Source organism: Crocuta crocuta, unplaced genomic scaffold, assembly GCF_008692635.1.
Source record: "Crocuta crocuta isolate KB4526 unplaced genomic scaffold, BGI_CrCroc_1.0 scaffold102, whole genome shotgun sequence".
Classification (NCBI taxonomy): domain Eukaryota; kingdom Metazoa; phylum Chordata; class Mammalia; order Carnivora; family Hyaenidae; genus Crocuta; species Crocuta crocuta.
In genome coordinates, this window is record NW_027530019.1 from 14,797,383 (window position 1) to 14,815,812 (window position 18,430).

General features: G+C 35.2%; 1 protein-coding gene across 1 annotated transcript in view; it reads right to left on the reverse strand.

Moving 5' to 3' along the window:
* The window catches only part of SPRED1 (sprouty related EVH1 domain containing 1), a 131,292-nt gene that overhangs the window by 65,860 nt on the left and 47,002 nt on the right, over positions 1-18,430 (reverse strand). Inside the window, exon 2 of the mRNA XM_077764704.1 lies at positions 5,383-5,557. Within this exon, the coding sequence (XP_077620830.1) occupies positions 5,383-5,557 (175 nt within the window). The remainder of the gene's footprint in view (positions 1-5,382; positions 5,558-18,430) is intronic.

Sequence of the window (18,430 nt, forward strand, 5' to 3'; positions counted from 1 at the left end):
GAGAGTGAGGGAGTCTCATTTTTTAAAAAGCCACTGCTGTATTATAATTATTTTATTTTCTTCCTAGAAAACAAATACTCTAATTTTGTTTTAGGCTCTAGTGAAGAAACCCCATTTTACAAACGTCTTTTTAAACAATAGAGTCATTATCTTCTAGGCATTTTAATTTTTATAAGCATTTTCATCCACAACCTAACAACTTATTAATTCAAAAAACAATTCTTTAAATCTCTGACAAAGTATTAAAACTTGAAATGTTTCTTATTTTTCCTTTCTTCGTTTTAATGACCTTTGTCACTCTATGTTTATAATGATACCTATCTTATAACTTTGCTTTGATATAGCAGTGCCTTTTTCTTGTTTCCACAGAATGTTTTAAGTAATCCAAATGTTGTCCTACTTTGTCTTTCTATAGAGCCTACCCTGTTTCTTCCTATGTCTTAGTACATAATATGCTTTAAAAAGTGTAACACCTTTAAACTAGTAAATTCATAGTATTTTTATTGTCTACTACATAAACTTAAGAATGCTCATTTAGAATCCCATGGCAATTAAAAACTGTTTAGTAATAAGTATTTTAGCAAAATTTAAAATATTATTACTGACAGTTTATTCACCTACTTATGATTCTGAAGGTATATTATAATTCACTGTTCCAATTTATATATCACATGCAATTCAACTAAAAACAGTCAAATAGTATAATCTATACATATGGTAAATACTATGTAATGTTTGCTTATGAGATAGAAGTGTGATACTAACAGAGAAGGGTCCCATATCTGGTGAAAACTGAATGCAAAAGATAAAGCTTCCATCATGGGAAATGTGAAGCTCCATAGTGAGGATTATCTATACAAATTAACAGTTAAATTTTAGCTGGTATATTTAAAAATATGATCTAAGATAACAACACTAGCCTGTCTTGAAGAAATCAAAATTTAGAAAGAAATGGAGGATACAATTCACATAAATCAAAAAAAGTAGTTCTGAGAATCCACTGTTGCCAAAGACTATTCCATCAGTCCCTAAGTGTCTGGGAGGCATAATACCTTCATTATCTTAGACTACACCACCAAAGCCCTGTGCTTCATTAGAATTTTTTCTCAATCACCAATGAAGTATGAAAGCCAATGTAGAACAGAACTTTCCAACTCTTTCCTCAGGCATACTTAGAAAAATAACATTTGTTTGTTGTTGTTGTTTTTTAATCTTTATTTATTTTGAGAGAGAGAGAGAGAGAGAGAGAGAGAGAGATGGAGTGCAAACAGGGGAGAAACAGAGGGAGAGGGAGACACAATCCAAAGCAGGTTCCAGGCTCTGAGCTGTCAGCATAGAACCCGTTACGGCGCCCAAAATCACAAACCACGAGATCATGACCTGCCTTAACCGACTGAGGCACCCAGGCGCTCCAAAAAATAACATTTGTAAGGCAACAAGGGAAGATGAGGAGCTGCTGGTGGTGAAGAGGCAAGCAGCCTGGAAGCTCCTGCCATGTTTACCTATTCATGCACAGCACACAGCTTGAGAAGCTTAATTTAGAGTATCGAAGGGTAGCCTGAGAAATAAATTCTACCTTTGTAAACATCATAAAAACAAGAAAGTTATAGGTAAGCTTCATAGGAAATAATTCCGTAAGTCAGAGTAAGACAAATACCATATGATTTCACTTATATGTGGAGCTTAAGAAATAAAACAGATGAACATAGGAAAAGGGGAAAAAAAAAAAAGAGAGGAAGGCAAACCATAAGGGACCTAACTATAGAGGATAAGCTGAGGGTTGATGTCAGGAGGTGGGCAGAGGATGGGCTAAATTGGTGATAGGTATTAAGGAAGGCACTTGTGTTGAGCACTGGATGCTATATGTAAGCGATGAATCACAAAATTCTACTCCTGAAACCAATATTACACTACACTGTTAACTTAAAAAAATAGGAACTAATTTCTGATCTCTATGAATGAATGAATGAATGAACCAATGAATGAGTACTAACCTAATTATAAAAAATATTACCTTCCTGAAAAAATCCCAGTCAGCCTACTCTTTATTTGTGCTCCCTTTCTTATTAAAAAAAAAAAAAAAAAAAAAAAAAAAGTGAAATATAACCCTTTGGGAAGTACAAGACATTTTTAGTACAAGCAATTGTAAATCAAAGGCTGGAAAAAGTCTACCAAAGTACGTTTACACTTGAGAAAAACCATCTTTCTTCTTCACTATTGTTACCAGTATTCTGACTTACTAAAATTCACTTAAGTTAGAAGATTCTAAGATATGACCCACATGAAAAATGGGTGCAGAACACAGTTTTTACCAAATATCTTCTACATGATTAACTACTGTATAAAGACAACAGTAAAATGAAGTTTACTTATTAAGAAGAATTTTTAAAATTACCATTAACTTGGGAAGAACTTGTAAATTTATAGACTCAATAGTCATAAAGTACTTCTTTTTTAGATAAATCAAACTAGAACCTAGAAAAATGTATTAAAATAAAACCAATCAATAAAAGTATCTACAAATATGGACATTAATGATTCCAAAATGTAGTGATCATGAAAAAGATACATACTTCAATTCTGTAACTGCTTCAGAAGGATATTGGTCAAATGTGTATTACCCAGCAGAGGGGGCCAAATAATCTGCTTATTTCAATGCTCCTGTCCCATTTGTCTTGAGATTCCAAAAGACTTTGCTATTTTCAACTTATATCCGTGCATTGTTGTCTCTGCTTTTGATCATACAAGTCCCCATAACCTAAAACTCTTCACTACAGTTAATCCCTATGGGAAAACTGGCAACCCTCCAAGTGAAAAGTAATTTTTCTTTCGTGTCTACATACAGATGTATTTGTCATCCCTGTTTCACAAATAACATGTTTCCTCTAGGCAACGTGATTAGGTGAAACAACAGATGTTTGAATCCTAGGTCAGTGCTTCTATCAGAAAAGCCTCTTTTCTTGTTGGCCCATTATGTTTCTACATCCTAGGACTCAGTTAAGGGCTCAAAATAAGTCCTAACATAAGGAATTCATTTTGTGTTCTTTCTGAATCCCACTTTTATTCTCACTAGCTTTATCTCAAAGCAATACTCTCAGCAACCACCAAATCTATCAATCTGAGTGATCTCTGACCTGCTTCACTCCTAGTTATGTAGATTTGGTCTTGTACTTAATTTTCAGAAAATAAACTGTCCATCTTCATTAATGTAACTAATACTCTGTTTCACTCTGCTATATCTTTTCTCTACTTCACATCTAGGTTCATCTTTCCCTTGTTTTATGCTTTTTCTAGTAAGCTTTTTTCTCCAACTCTCTCTACTTTTGATTTGTCTTCTCTTTTTCTATCTTTACTATTAAAACATTTCTTTAATCTTTACTATTTCATTCAGTTCCTAAAATCTGCAACTTCTCTTCCAACACCATGCCTCAGTTATCATCAGCTCAGACAAGAAGCATAAACTCCAGGACAGGTCACCAAAGGCTCTTTATTAGAAGTTTACAAGGCTTATTTAAAAAAAAAATTTTTTTTTTGTATTTATTTTTGAGACAGAGAGAGACAGAGCATGAGCAGGGGAGGGGCAGAGAGAGAGAGGGAGACACAGAATCTGAAACAGGCTGCAGGCTCCGAGCTGCCAGTACAGAACCTGAAGCAGGGCTCAAACCCAAGAACTGTGAGATCATGACCTGAGACTAAGTCAGACGCTTAACCGACTGAGCCACCCAGGCGCCCTTACAAGGCTTATTTTAAATACGCATTAGTATATGCCATGCACCATCTTATCCAAAGTAAAAACAAACCACCTTTAAATATTTAAACTTTTAGAGATGACATGTTAAATTTACTACTATACACTTACGACTTCAAATAGGATTTCCTACAATCCTAAAACCACATTCTGGTTAACTGAGATACACAGTCAGAAAGGAATCATGAACTCAAAAAACTAGAGTTGGAAGGCCTTCAAGAAAATTTAGGGTAACTCTCCATTTAACTGATGCAGAAACTGGGGCACAGACAAGTTAGGTAACTTTCTAAATTACTAAAATATTTTAGTAGTAAAAAATATCCAGAAACCAAAATTAAAAGTAGATGTATTCAAAACGTTCCTGTATGACAGAATTATTTGGAACTTAAAACACATTCTCAAGAGAAATAACATTATTGATGCTAAATGGGCTCACAAACCAGTCCACAATTACATATTTAAAAGGAACTCAAGTTATTTTCAAGAGTCTTGGAAATTTTTGGCATTTTATTCTCATTTTGCTTCTAAGTATATGCTTGCTTTTTGCTTGATGCAGAAATGAGGTTAACATTGCTTGGCTTCTCAGATATGGCTGCGGTTGTTTTCTGGCTCACAAATGAAACAAAGAAGAGCTTTCCATACCAATTAAAAGAGAGTAAATATCTAACATTATCAAAGTTGAAATTCAAATTTTAAAATACACAGATGTAAGAAACCATTCATCTGGGCAGAAGGCTGGCAACCAGATAGTCTTACGTGTCTGGGAAAACTAGATTATAATAGAGAATTAAGAGAAAGGACCTGAGCAGAGTCCAGGTTAGCAGCCAGTGAAATTTTCTATAATGGTCCAGCTACTTATGTTCTCTGCTGCAAATATTCAAGTCTATCATTGTAGTATAAAAGCAGCCATAGACAAATGTAAATGAATGAGCTAGGCTATGTTTCACTAAAACTTTATTTAAGGATACTGAAATTTGAATTTTATGTAATTATCATGTGACACAAAACTGTTACTCTCTTCAATTTTTCTTCAATCATTAAATATGTAAAACCCAGGGGTACCTGGGTGGCTCAGTCAGTTAAGCATCCAACTCTTGACCTTGGTTCAGGTTTTGTAAGTATGCACTGACAGTACAGAACCTGCTTGGGATTCTCTCTCTCCTTCTCTCTCTGCCCCTCCCCTGCTTGCTCTCTATCTCTTGCTCAAAATAAATAATAATAAACTTTAAAAAAATGTTAAAACCATTCTGAACTCATGGGCCATACAAAAATACATGGCGGGACTGGATATTCCCTGTGGACTGTCAACCACCAGTCTATGGAAGAAAAAGTGGGAAAGAAGGAAAGGCAACATGTACCTGGGTTTAATAACTGGGGGAACTATTCATGAATACTCTTGCATTAAACCTAACTAAAAAATTCTGCTCCTTTCTAACACACGTGCATTAATGAGTCCCAGTTGCAAAGAAACAAGCATATTTCACTATTTGTAACATTAAAGAACTTAGAAACATAATCACTGATCTTAGACAAAAATAACTCTCATAAATAACGTTACACTCAGCAAAACTCTTAAGTAGGCAATTCATTCTACAGAATCTTAAAATTACATCAACAAATACGTTATTCATTACCATTTTGTCCCTGAGTCGCTCTCCACGGATAAAAAAGTCAGCACAGCCATTCTCTTCCTGGTGAGGGACTTTGAAGACAGTGACGCAGCTCAGTCCACTCCCTCCAAGTGGTAACCATCCACCACTAGAGTCATCCCGGGTCATCACCACAGCTCGCACTCGTGCATAACTATTACTAAAACAGATGCAAAGATTTGAAATTAGGTTTCAAAAACAGCCAAGCCGTCAGTCTTTTTTGAGAAACCAAAGCCCACATTAGTTAATGTGTGGTAACTAGTATGTTTCCTACTACTTCCATCATAGTCCACAAAGTAGGCTACTTGAAAGAGGTTAAAAAAAAAAAAACCCACAAACTAACTTAAAAGATTAACCTTTATTTTGAAGCCTAACCTTACAATAAAAGACTACAGACCTCTTATTTCAAGTCATCATTTGAGTAGTTGAAGCACATATGATTGTCATGGAACAAGTTATAAAGGACCCCAGACACAAATATCGTCAAACTACACAGGCCACCATCAAACTTGTCTATTTTCCACCTGCTGCAATATAACCAAGACAAATTACTGCTATATTTTAGCACATTTAATCGTGACATCTCTAAGTTTCTAACATTTCTCGATTATAAATAAAATGCTGAAACAAACACTCTTAGTACAAATGCCACATTTTTTTAGTTCTTGTAACTAGGAATCTAAATCATATAGATCATATAAAGACAAATGTTCTGTTTCAATAACTTACCAAGCAAATTCACCTACAAAAACTTTGCATGCCCTCTTTTTAGCAGACTATTCTAAAGAGACCACACTCTGGTTCTAGCCAGAATCATTTCCCAATATTAACCACAATTGTTCTTTACATAAAATCTAAAAAATGTGTTTCATATACTAATATTCTACATTACTGACATCTAAGCATTTTAGTTCCAATCTTTAATATAGTAATTACTAGTGAAACCCTTTCGAAAAGTAGTATACCTTGATGACTTCTTAGAAGATTATATTAAGGGCGCCTGGGTGGCTCAGTCAGTTAAGCAACTGATTTCTTGATTTTGGCTCAGGTCATGACCTCACAGTCATGAGACTGAGCCCTTCGTGGGCTGTGCAAGAAACATGCAACCTGCTTAAGATTCTCTCTCTCCCCTTCTCTCCCACTCTCAAAATAAATGAAATTTAAAAAATTACATTAACAAACTTAAACTTGTGTTGGTTATTATGAATATCAATTGAGGCTCTATGTGGCAGTTCTGTGCTACTTTGTGTCTTTGCATTTTCTAAGTGTCATGTTGCCAAGTATCATTTCTGTTGTCCTAGTGACTGTCTGAAATCTCCCCCTAGCTTTTCTTGTTTTACTTTGCAGATTTATTTTGTTGAGGTATACTTTAAATACAATTACAGATCTTAAATATAAATTTCAAAATTTCTGACAAATGTACACATCTGCATAACCAACACAATAACCAAGATACAGAACACTGTCATAACTCCAGAAAATTCCCTTAAGCCACCTACCCACCTAATAAGCAGAACCACTGTTCTGTTTCTAACAAATACGTTAGTTTTGCCTGTTACGGGCCTTCAAATGCATGGAATCAAAAAGAATCAGCATTTGTACCCTTTTTGTCTGGCTTATTTGACTCATGTTATTATATTCGTCGTTGACTTTTTTTACTGCTACATAGGCCTCTCACTGAACAAATATTCGTTTTATACTTTCTTGTGTCGATGGACACCTGGATTGTTTCTAGTTGTTGTCTATTATGAATAAAGCTGTTATACAAATATTCTTGTACAAATCTTTTTATAGACATAGGCTTTCATTTCTATTAGCAAAGAACAGAACTGATGGCTCACAGGATAGTATATTTAACTACAGAAGAAGCTAAAAAAAAACGTTTTCCAAAGTGGTTTTACCATTATACATTCCCATCAGTAATGTATGGTAAGTTCAGTTGCTCCTCATCCTTGCTAACATCTGGTGTTTTAAGTCTTTTAAATTACACTCATTGCAGTAAGTTTATACCCATTATAGTTTTAATGTCAATTTCCCTAATGATTCATGGTGTTGAACTTTTCATATGGCTATTGGCCAAGTTTATGCCAACTACTTTTTACATCTTTGGTTATTTTTTATTATGATGTCTTTTATCAATGATTTTTAGAAGTTTTTATATACTCTTGACAAAAGTCTTGTGTCACAAAACTGTAACTTTTAAAGCTTCACTGTGTTGTGGTTGAGTGAGGAGTCTAAAGTCAAACTTTCACAAGCTGGATCCTAGCTCAGCAACTTACTAGCTATGTGTCCTTGAGAAAGTTACTATATCCGTTTTTAATAAATGTAAACCATGCCTAATACATAAAAAATATATAAGTACTAATTATTATTGCTAAAGCAAAGAATTTAAAATTGTAGTAGTCATCCTGGTACTTCAGAGCCAGGAAGGACCTGAGAAAAAATAAAAATACAATCAACCATAATTCTCTACTACTGGAGTCAAACTAATTCTTTAAGGGAAGTGCTACAAGTCTCTAGCTTTACAGGCAACTGTTCTAAGCTTTTTATTATTCAGTTATTCAGAAGCTCTGATTCTTGTCTGGGTCCCATGCTTACCAATCTTCAATTCAGAGAACTCGTCAGAGGACGTATGAGTGCATAAAGGCTGGTCTGACAGAGGTATCAAGTTGGAATCCTCCTCTTTGGATGGGCTAGAACAAGTATCTCTACTATAAGTAAACATGACATCAATACCAAGAAGTCAGGAAAGCTGGTTACATGGAGAACCAGCTTGGAGGGTAGAATCAATACTAGACAAAGGTCATTTGGTTTGTCAAGAATTTATCCTAAGGACATAGCAGAAGTACAGCACATAACTTAGACATATTAGGTTCAGATTAAAGGTCTCTGAACTGAATTCATCATTTAAAGGTCAACATGTTTGAAGTTCAGTGAAGTCACAAAGGTAGAACTTGGGTCAAAACCAAACTTCAAGTTTCCAATAAGCATTTAAGTATTTATTTTACTATGGGATCCTGACTCTTCCTTCTTATGTAATGTAGTAAACTGAGAACTTTAAAAATTTTATCCTAGGTTCTACAAGACTTAGAAAACCCAAGAAGTAAAACAACCCCTTCCGAAGCTCAGTGTATATTCTGACTTTAGAGTATATAAGTAGTTATCCTCTTTAGGGCATAAACTCTTCTTTTTTCATCTTTGAATCTTACATTTACAATTTCTATAATGCTGCTCAGGTATATGTATAATGCTTCTCAGATTTTATACTTTAAAAATATAAAAATGTGCATAGAAAGATTATTAGAAATATAAAAAGTAGTTATTTTAGGATGGTGAAGTCAGGTATTCTCCCTTCATTTGCCTCTTCAAAAATTATTTTATAATTAATAACATAATTTAAATATTAAATAGAACTTACATTTTAAGTATATCTTGGCTTTACTGAAGATGCTGTAAAACTTTTAGAATGTTCTCTAACAGTATATAAATGCATTTTTTTAAAAGTATCCGAGGGTGCCTGGGTGATTCATCATCTCAGGGTCATGGGGCACTCAGTGGGGAGCCTACTTAAGATCCCTCCCTTAACCCTCTCTTTGCCCTTCCCCTGCTTTCTCTCTAAAATGTAAACAAATAAATAAATAAATATCCCTAACACAATTCTCTTTGACTCCCCAATTACCTTTTGATCTATTTTATAAAGCGCCACCTAGAAGAGACATGTTGTCCTTTCTAGGAAAATCAGATAAAACAAAGCCTCTTCAGTAGAAGGCTAAGAGTGCCTCATTCATTGTTCACTTTAATACAGGTTCTAAAGCGGACCAAAAATTTATATATACTTTTTTAATCTCATGCTTTCAATCCTTCAAGCTTTGAAGTATGCCAGAATCTTACGTCAATAAATCTGTACTCCCCGTACCATAGTCTTCATTAGTTTCTAATTTAACAATTCTGCTTCCAATACAAGACCTAAGACTAGAATACTTACCATACAATTTTTCAAGTTGTTCAATAAGTGTGTGCAGTGGTTATGTGAAGTTTTTTGGGATTGTCTTTTTTTATTTTTTAGACCTTCCTGCCAAGGTTGATCTTTTCACATGTGCTTTTAATTCTCATAATCTCTTTGCCTTCAAATGCCTTCTTTTCCCAAAGTAACTCTTTTGTCTAAAATACACAACCACACCTAAAGACTAATGGCAGCTCTTACAAACTGTCATATCTTATAGCGTGATAAAATGTGTTGTCACCTCCTTCTTAGATAAGACTGACTTTAGAACAAAGAATCAAATTGTATGATTCCATTTGAAGCAGTAATAAACATTTTTTGCTAATTATGTAAACAACAGAAGCCCATCCTAGTAAATGTGGAAAATAAATAAAAATAGTATTTGCCATCACAGAGTTAAAACGTAAGAACTTGTTGGATTGTTTCTCTGTGTACCGTATTTGTAATCTGTTAGTCCATTAGTTTGGGACAACAGCTATTTATAATGACAATTTCACTCCTGAGTTGCTTTAATACTTAGTTCAAAGGCACTTGTTCCCAATGACTGATCTAAAAAAGTCAAATCTGACAATAATTAGTTCTTCAATATAATTTTCTAAAATACTTCAAACTAAAGCTCTATTCTTTCCTTTGGTACTGGACTGCATAATAACCACCTTTCAGTCTAGTTTTCATTCTAATGAAGTGAAGAGGCTCTTATTGTGAAACACTGCTGGGTTTCCTTTATTTTATTCAAAATCTAAATTGTATCTCAATTGCTAATCTCTGATCTCATCTGAACAACTGTATCAAATATATCCTTTCACAGCCACAGTCAGCTAATCAGACAACTAATGTAGAAGTCCAGGTGAGAAGTTATGTTGGATTGTCCTTGGATGATGATAATCAGCACAAGAAGAATGGACTGATTTGGGTCTATTTTGGAGGAAGCTAGAAGGATTTATTGATGTGGTTAGGTAAGTGTTCTAAATTATCTAAAATTTGTAGTCACCATGACCTTTATTTTCTAGAATTTTCAATTGATATTTCCAGTAAAGTTAAAGGCAAAAGAAGAAGACCAAACATGAAGGTAAAATTTGCCTCTCTTCTACTGGCCCATATAGTTTCTTCTGAAATAGCAGTACTGTATTATACATAATCCAGAATAACTTTAAAGTCATACTTTATTCAATTTTCTAGTATAAATGTCTATGATGGTTGCCTTTTCAAATGTGCACACTGGCAAAAATATTTCTTACCAGTTATAGAAAATTTTATAGTTTATAGAAAATTCTACAAGCCCTAATAGTTTTAACTGTCTAATATGCAAAATGTCCTTGACTTAAAAATGTCCTTCTTTTTTAGTTTCTTTTCTCTCTTGTAAAATACTCTTGTTCTGTTATTACCAAGCCTGTTATATATCCACCCAACTGCCTTCTTGCTCTTTATTCTTTCTATACTATCCTTAATTTTCAACTGAGTTGTCTTTCTTCTATCAATTTACATAAATTCTTTATATTATGGAGGCTAATCCTTTGTCAGTTAATGTGAATTATAAGAATCTTCTAATCTGTGGCTTCTTTTATTTTTTTAATGTCTTTCAAACAACAAAACTTTTATGTTACCATGGTCAAATGTATTTTTCGTCCTTTATGATTTGGGCTGGTGACTTTCCGTAACATATCATACATCCCTATTTTCAGCCTCTTATATCCTATTAAGAGATAAAACTTGTTTTTCTTTTTAAGGTCATTTTAGTGTATAGAATTCTCTATTTTCTTTTTTTTTATAGTTTATTTATTTTTGAGACAGAGAGAGACAGAGCATGAGCAGGAGAGGGGCAGAGAGAGAGGGAGACACAGAATCTGAAACAGGCTCCAGGCTCTGAGATGCCAGCACAGAACTCGATGCAGGGCTTGAACCCACAAACTGCGAGATCATGATCTGAGCCGATGTTGGATGTTTAACTGACTGCCCCTATATCTTCTGTTTATGTAAAAAATTTCTTAAAATCAACATGTCTAGTAGAGTAAATATTCATATATCTGCTGAATTGTAGCCCACACTAGTCCTCTACCACTGATGAGAAATTAAATGCAATTTGGTCTTTGTTTCTCAGCTATTTATGATTTTGTTTTCACTGAGCATGGCGACCCACCAGGTCTTCACAGCTGCTGTACATAGTGCTGGTAAATTGAGACCTACCTTTATAATTTCTTTTTTTTATTTAGGATCCACTCTGGTCTAGCATGGACTGTACCAGAAAATTTCCCCATCCCTTTCCTAAACTTAACCCAACCTCTAAACCTTCCTACTTTTACATGCTTTAACACTTCCAGGTGTAGCTTTTTTATTTTTTAACTTCATCTGTATATTTAACATTACTTCAAACAGGGCTCAATTATATTTTCACCAAGAAACTACCGAATTATTACAAGGATATTGCCAATATACATCATTTATTCCTTACCTAAGAAGAAGTTTCCTACCTAAAGAAGATGTTTAATATAGATTTACAAAGCTTGAAAGTACAGAAAAAGTTATATAACAAGGAGAGAGAGTGGTCAGAGATTACTTAGACCAGTTTAACAAATTATAACAAATCTAACATACTGAAGTATCTTAATAAATATATTTATAGAGACAATTCTAATTATCGCTTTGTCACAACACCAAACGTACCTGTTAACAGAAGCTAGGAAATGCAGACTGTATTTCCAGGCAACCATGTGCCCATCTAAAAACAGGGTACACTATTACTAAAGAAAAACAGAAAAGATATGCAGTCTCTGGCAGAAAGATAAAAGAAACAATTACAAACAAAGACTTAAGACCTTGGAACCAAACTGCTCTCAGAATGAAGTACACAGGTGTGCTGGGATGGGACAGTAGAGAAGAAAGGAGAGAGAAACAAAGAGGAAGAAAAGAAAGACAAAAAAAGGAAAGTATCTTAGAAATAGTAAGTTTAGGGGATGCCTGTGTGGCTCAGTCACTTAACCGTCCAACTTTGGCTCAGGTCATGATCTTGCAGTTCATGGGTTCAAGCTCCGCGTCCCACTCTGTGCTGACAGGTCAGAGCCCGGAGCCTGCTTTGGATTCTGTCTCCCTCTCTCTGCCTCTGCCCCTCCCCTGCTCATGCTCTGTCTCTCCCAAAAATATGTGAACATTTTTTTTTAAAAAGGTTAATTTTAAGAGCAGTCAACTACACCATTATAAATGGTCAATATGCAATTAGAAATGTATACATTTAGGAAACAGATCTGAGGAAAAGCCAGAACTGTACAAGTCATTCTGTTTGTTTTATATAGTAATCGTTCTTAAATTGTGGGGTCAGGATAATTACTGATACTACTGAAATTGTGATCAAAGCCCCTGAAGAAAATATATATGGCTAAAAAAATCACATTTGAATACAATTTTGCAGATTCACAGTCCTTTTCAAGAAGGGGTTCACAAGCCTGAGATTAAGAATATTTGGTCTAGGGGTGCCTGAGTAGCTCAGATGGTTAGGCATCCAACTCTTGGTTTTAGCTCGGGTCATGATCTCATGGTTTGTGGGTTTGAGTCCCACATCGGGCTCTGTGCTGACAGCACGGGGCCTGCTTGGGATTCTCTCTCCCTCTTTCCTTCCGCCCCTCCTCTGCTTGCTCGCTCTCTCTCTCTCTCTCAAAATAAACTTAAAAAAATTTTTTAAATATTTGATCTAAAGGGCAAAGTTGCTCTGCAATAGATTTTTAGGCCATAATTTATAGATTTGTGAAGGTGGTATTTCCTTGCAAATGAATTAAGTGAATGCTGGGTACATGGAGTTACATCATCCTCTCTTAAAATCATAAAATTACTATACTTCCAAGGAAATAAAATAATTCCAGAAAATAAAAACGAAACTAACAGATGATCAATTAAAGTGGGAAAGGGAGGCAGAAGAGGAGGTCAGAATCAAAGATTTGAAGATGCTGTACTGCTTGGCTCTTAAGATGAAAGAAGGGTCATGAGACAGTGGATGCAGGCCTCTAGAAGCTGGAGCTTTGGGCAAAGGAATGCATTCCCTGGATCCTCCAATAGGAATGCAGCTCTACCAATACCTTGATTTTATCCCAGTGAGATCTATTTGGACTTCTAACCTTCAGACTACAATATAATAGAATTCTGCTATTTTAAGCCACTAAGTTTGTAGTAATTTGTTACTGTAGCAACAGGAAACTAATACAAAAGATGAGGGCAAACTTTCCTGAGGATATGACAGCAATCCATGTGCAGGAGGCAAGGAACTATTTTCCATTTCTAACTACAACAGTACCCAACAAAAGGGCCAAAAATACTCACCCCAAAGACTCCCACAAACCTTAGAATCCCTTAAGATTTGCTCAGTACAACAAGAATTTCTATTTTTCCATAGAGTGATATTTATAGTGACAAAATATTCTGTCCTCAAGAGTATATTTTAAGTAAATATTACCATCCAAATGTTTAATAGTATTACAGAGACTCGGTATGAGAGAAAATAGAAGCACTTAACAGAAGTAATTTAGAATGATACGGCATTTCACAGTATAAGTACTTATTTTCTCAATTTAAAAAATGCAGGTGATATTCAGAAGATAACCACATTACTACTCATTTATCTATTCAGTTACCTAGTGAGCATCTATTTATATGCTTCATACGTAAATAAAATTTTAAAGTTATGGTCTTGTCCTAGAAGCTCACAATTTAGTGGGAAATATAAATAGTGGGATATAGTAACACAAAATGGAGAGTACAAGAGATGACTTATATTCATATTTGATGTGGGTTTGAAATATCAGTGTTTCAGGTGGAAAAAAAACCTAAGGCTACTCCACGGAGGGAGCATCACATAAGTACGTCATCTTTAAGGACAAATATTAAGTTGACTCACTGGACCTTACTGTATCAGGTCTTTCGTACCATGCTCAAAATTATAATGTACTCTACTTTATCACAATAAAGAGACCACAGGGTGACAATACCAAAGGAATAGAGTGCTCTGGTTTGTGTTTTTAAAAATCTCTGAAAGAGCAAAAGAAGAAACAGAACTTGACTATGTCAATCCTAATGAGTAAGTTATTTCAACATTTTATAGATAATGAACTAAAAGGCTAAGTTTGATTATAAAGATAATGGTCTCGAATTACTTGTTTTGTATTGATAACTTTAAACTGGGGGTAAATATTATTTTCACATAGTAATCATCAATCCAAAGCATCATGTGGCAATTAACAGCATTGTGTTTTTTTTTTTTCATGTTTTTATTTATTTTTGAGACAGAGAGAGAGAGAGCATGAGAGGGGGGTGGGGCAGACAGAGAGAGGGAAATGTAGAATCCGAAGCAGGCTCCAGGCTCTGAGCTGTCAGCACAGAGCCCGACACGGGGCTCGAACCCACTAATGTGAGATCATGATCTGAGCTGAAGTTCGGAGGCTTAACCAACTGAGCCACCCAGGCGCCCTAACAGTATTGTGTTTAACAGCAAGGCAGACTTCCTGGATTCCAAAGGCAGCTGTATCATTAAAAATTATAATCTTGGGCAAAGTAAATTACTTAAGCTCTCTGTATGCCCATTTTCCTGGTCTGTAAATGGGAGTAATCGCTATCTATGACAGTACTTGAAAAGTAAATGAGAAAATACAAGTAAATTGTTTAACACATACCTGGCTCATAGTTAGGTACCCAATATATGTTACTATTATAATGCCTTGATATATTAAATCAACTCTATGATGTTATAATATGTGCATTCTGAAATTGTCTAAACTTGTCTCATTTTGCATTTATGATGGATTTGTATAATAAACCCAGGAGGTAGCTTTTTACTTTTAGTAAGATTTATTAGCCACAGCTAAGTATCAAACTCTTCCTCATACTGCTTACATGATGGAAACACTTCTAAATCATAGGCATCCGGGAAGTCTTCCAAGAGAATAAAAAACTAAAATTAAAAAAGTGTAAGTAAAGAAGTTCCCATAAACTATCCCTTTAGAATCAACTACTCTAGGTTCTGCTAAATAGCATCATCAACCTACCCAAGTAGTTTAAAACTCTAACTCTGCCTGTCTCCTGCCTTCTGAAACCACTACCGTTGGTTCCCCAATTCCTTAATTACCAGCAATGATGAGATGGTTTCATCTTCTGAAGTACTCTAGGTCTATGTCAGAAGATCTCAACTATAAAAATATTCATTTTCAATAAGAGATAAGAACATAAAAGATAAGAAACCAACATTTCTATTAGAGTTCGTGATGAGACAAAAGCATGAGAATGAAATATGGAAGTTTTAAAATAATCTTAAGGCCTAAGATCCAGAAGCCAGTAAAAACTAAAGGGATAAATTCAACTATACAAAACACTTTGCTGCACAGCAAAAACACTATAAATATAGTTTAAAAAAAAAGGAACAACTGAGGGGAAAAATGTATAGCATGTATTTATTATCACAAAGTACTGAAAGTAGTGGCTTACAACACCACGATGTACACAGTTCTGCACACTGGAAGTCCAGAGGGCATCACCGGGTTACAATTAAGGGGCTGGCAGCACTGCACTCCTTTCAGAGAATCCATTTCCTTAATTTTTCCAATTCCTAAAAGTCTCTTTCCTTGGCTTGTGGCTTTCTTCCATTATCATCGCTTCTCTCTGTCCTTCCTGCTGTAGTCCCCTCTCCTTCTAACTGCAGTCCCCACGGTCAGGAACAGTTCTCCACTTCTGAAAAAGTACCGCCTTTTGGGGTGCCTCGGTGGCTCAGTCAGTTAAGCATCTGACTTTGGCTCAGGTCATGATCTCATGGTTCATGAGTTTGAGGCCCCTGTTGGGCTCTGTGCTGATAGCTCAGAACCTGGAGCCTGCTTCAGATTCTGTGCCTCCCTCTCTCTCTGGCCCTCCTCAAAAATAAACAAACATTTAAAAAAATTTTTTTAATAAAAAAATAAAAAAAAATACCACCTTTCAATGCAATATGCTATGTAGCCGTAACAATGAGGAAGCTCTTGACAGCGTCATGTGAGCTGGTCTCTAAGTCCTATCAAGTTTGTTTTTTAAGATAAGTAAGTAGGTATAGTAAGCTATCATTTGTGGGGAAGACACACACACACACATATGCTTGCATATGAATACAATCTTCACAAAATAAAACTGATAACAGTTTCTTTAGCAATAAAACTGATAACTGTTTCTTTAGCAATGGAAAAGAGACAGGTACAAGAGTAATTTTCCTTTCATTAAATGCTCTTTTATGCTTTTTGAATTGTGTACCATTTGTACGTTTTACCCATTCAAAAAAGTATTTACCAAACTCTTAAATACACACATACATAGACACACTCTCTCTCCCTTAAGGGCTATGATCTCAAAATGGTACTTGTCTCTGTAAGAGCTAGCAGTTTTTGAACACTTACCATTTATACTACAACAATGAATTGATTTTAGCAGCCGTGTTGCCTTCCCTGATGTCAAAACCCACCCCATCCTGCACACTGTATCCTTCCCAAGAACTGGAAGAAACCAAGACCACTGTCTGCACCTATTTACAATGTACAGTTCTCCCTAGTAACAGAGACTTGTTCAAATACAGCCTACTCTCCACATTTTTCCACAGAACATCCCACAAATTACATCATGTGCATGTACTTTTTCTAAATATATTGGGCTCACTGAACTCTTGCCTGAAGAAAGTTAGATATTCTAGGGATGCTTGGGTGGCTCAGTTAATTAAGTGTCTGACTCTTGATTTTGGCTCAGGTCAGAATCTCACAGTTTCATGAGTTCTGTGCTGACAGCACAGAACCTGCTTGAGATTCTCCCTCTTTCACTGCCCCTTCCCTACTCATACTCTCATTCTCAAAATAAATAAACTTAAAAAAAATTTTTTTAAGAAACTCAGATATTCTCATGTTGAATGTACAGATAATAGGCATATCCTAAGAAGAGGAGACACAAACACAGACAGGCAAGAGAGGGAATTCCTTAGTCTTCCTAAGAAGTCTTTTGAGAAGTAAAGGCTTGAGAGGGATTCCTGTGTGTTACATGAAAAATTATTTCCACTCTTTGAAAACAGACCTAGGTTTAGCAGAGAGGTATTTTTATAGACTCCAAGGTGAACATGGACAAGCTCTAAATTATAATACATTATCTAGTTATGTTTTTTACTTTCCAAAAAGTCTTCCTGTTGCTTATCATTAGATTAGGTATCTTTTGAAAATGTGAACTGTGAGTAGAAGACCCAAAATAATTGATACTTGATGGTTAGCTATGGTTAATAATTTCTATTTAAAGCAAAAAGGAAACACTGTCCCATTTTTCCAATTTAGGGAAGGTACAAGATACCCTCATGGTACATACCACTACGTAGTTATGTGAGAAGTTCCTTTTTACCAAGTAGGAAAAGTTTAGTAATCTATTTCTCTTGTTTCTCAGTGTCTTTAGTAAAATTACATTGAATGATCTTATCTGTGCTGCCAGAAATATTAATGAAAAATCTGTGGGTTTATGACTAAGATGAAGTAATACTCATCTGAGTGCACACATCAGGTCAATATCAAGAACATTCAGTGAGAGATAAACCCTCTCTTTGGTCAGGGAACAGATGTGGGGATATTCATGACACTCCTGAAGAAGGAACACTTTCACTGTCAATATAAGATGGTTTGCACTAAGGAATCCAGCAGAATCCCTTACATTTAGTACCCCCAACTTTTGAATATGTCACCAACTCCTTCTATATGTACATGTAACCTTATTTAGTAGAGGTGATGAGCATTCATTATTTCAAATGCAGCTGGAGGCAAGTATTTAGAATGAAGCTTTAACCCATGCTGAGAATGTATACAGTGCCTTGGCATTTAAGGGCAAGAAACAGAGGAATAACAAGGGTAAGCTGACAACCCTGCATATCTAGGATGCCAACTCTTCATTGATTAGGCAAACAAGCTGAGGATGCTAAAAAGATATGGAGTCTCTGGCAGGGACCAAAATTAATCAGAATAATCATCTCCTGAGAAACAGGAAGTATCTCTACATAGAGTCTTAAAAAAAAAC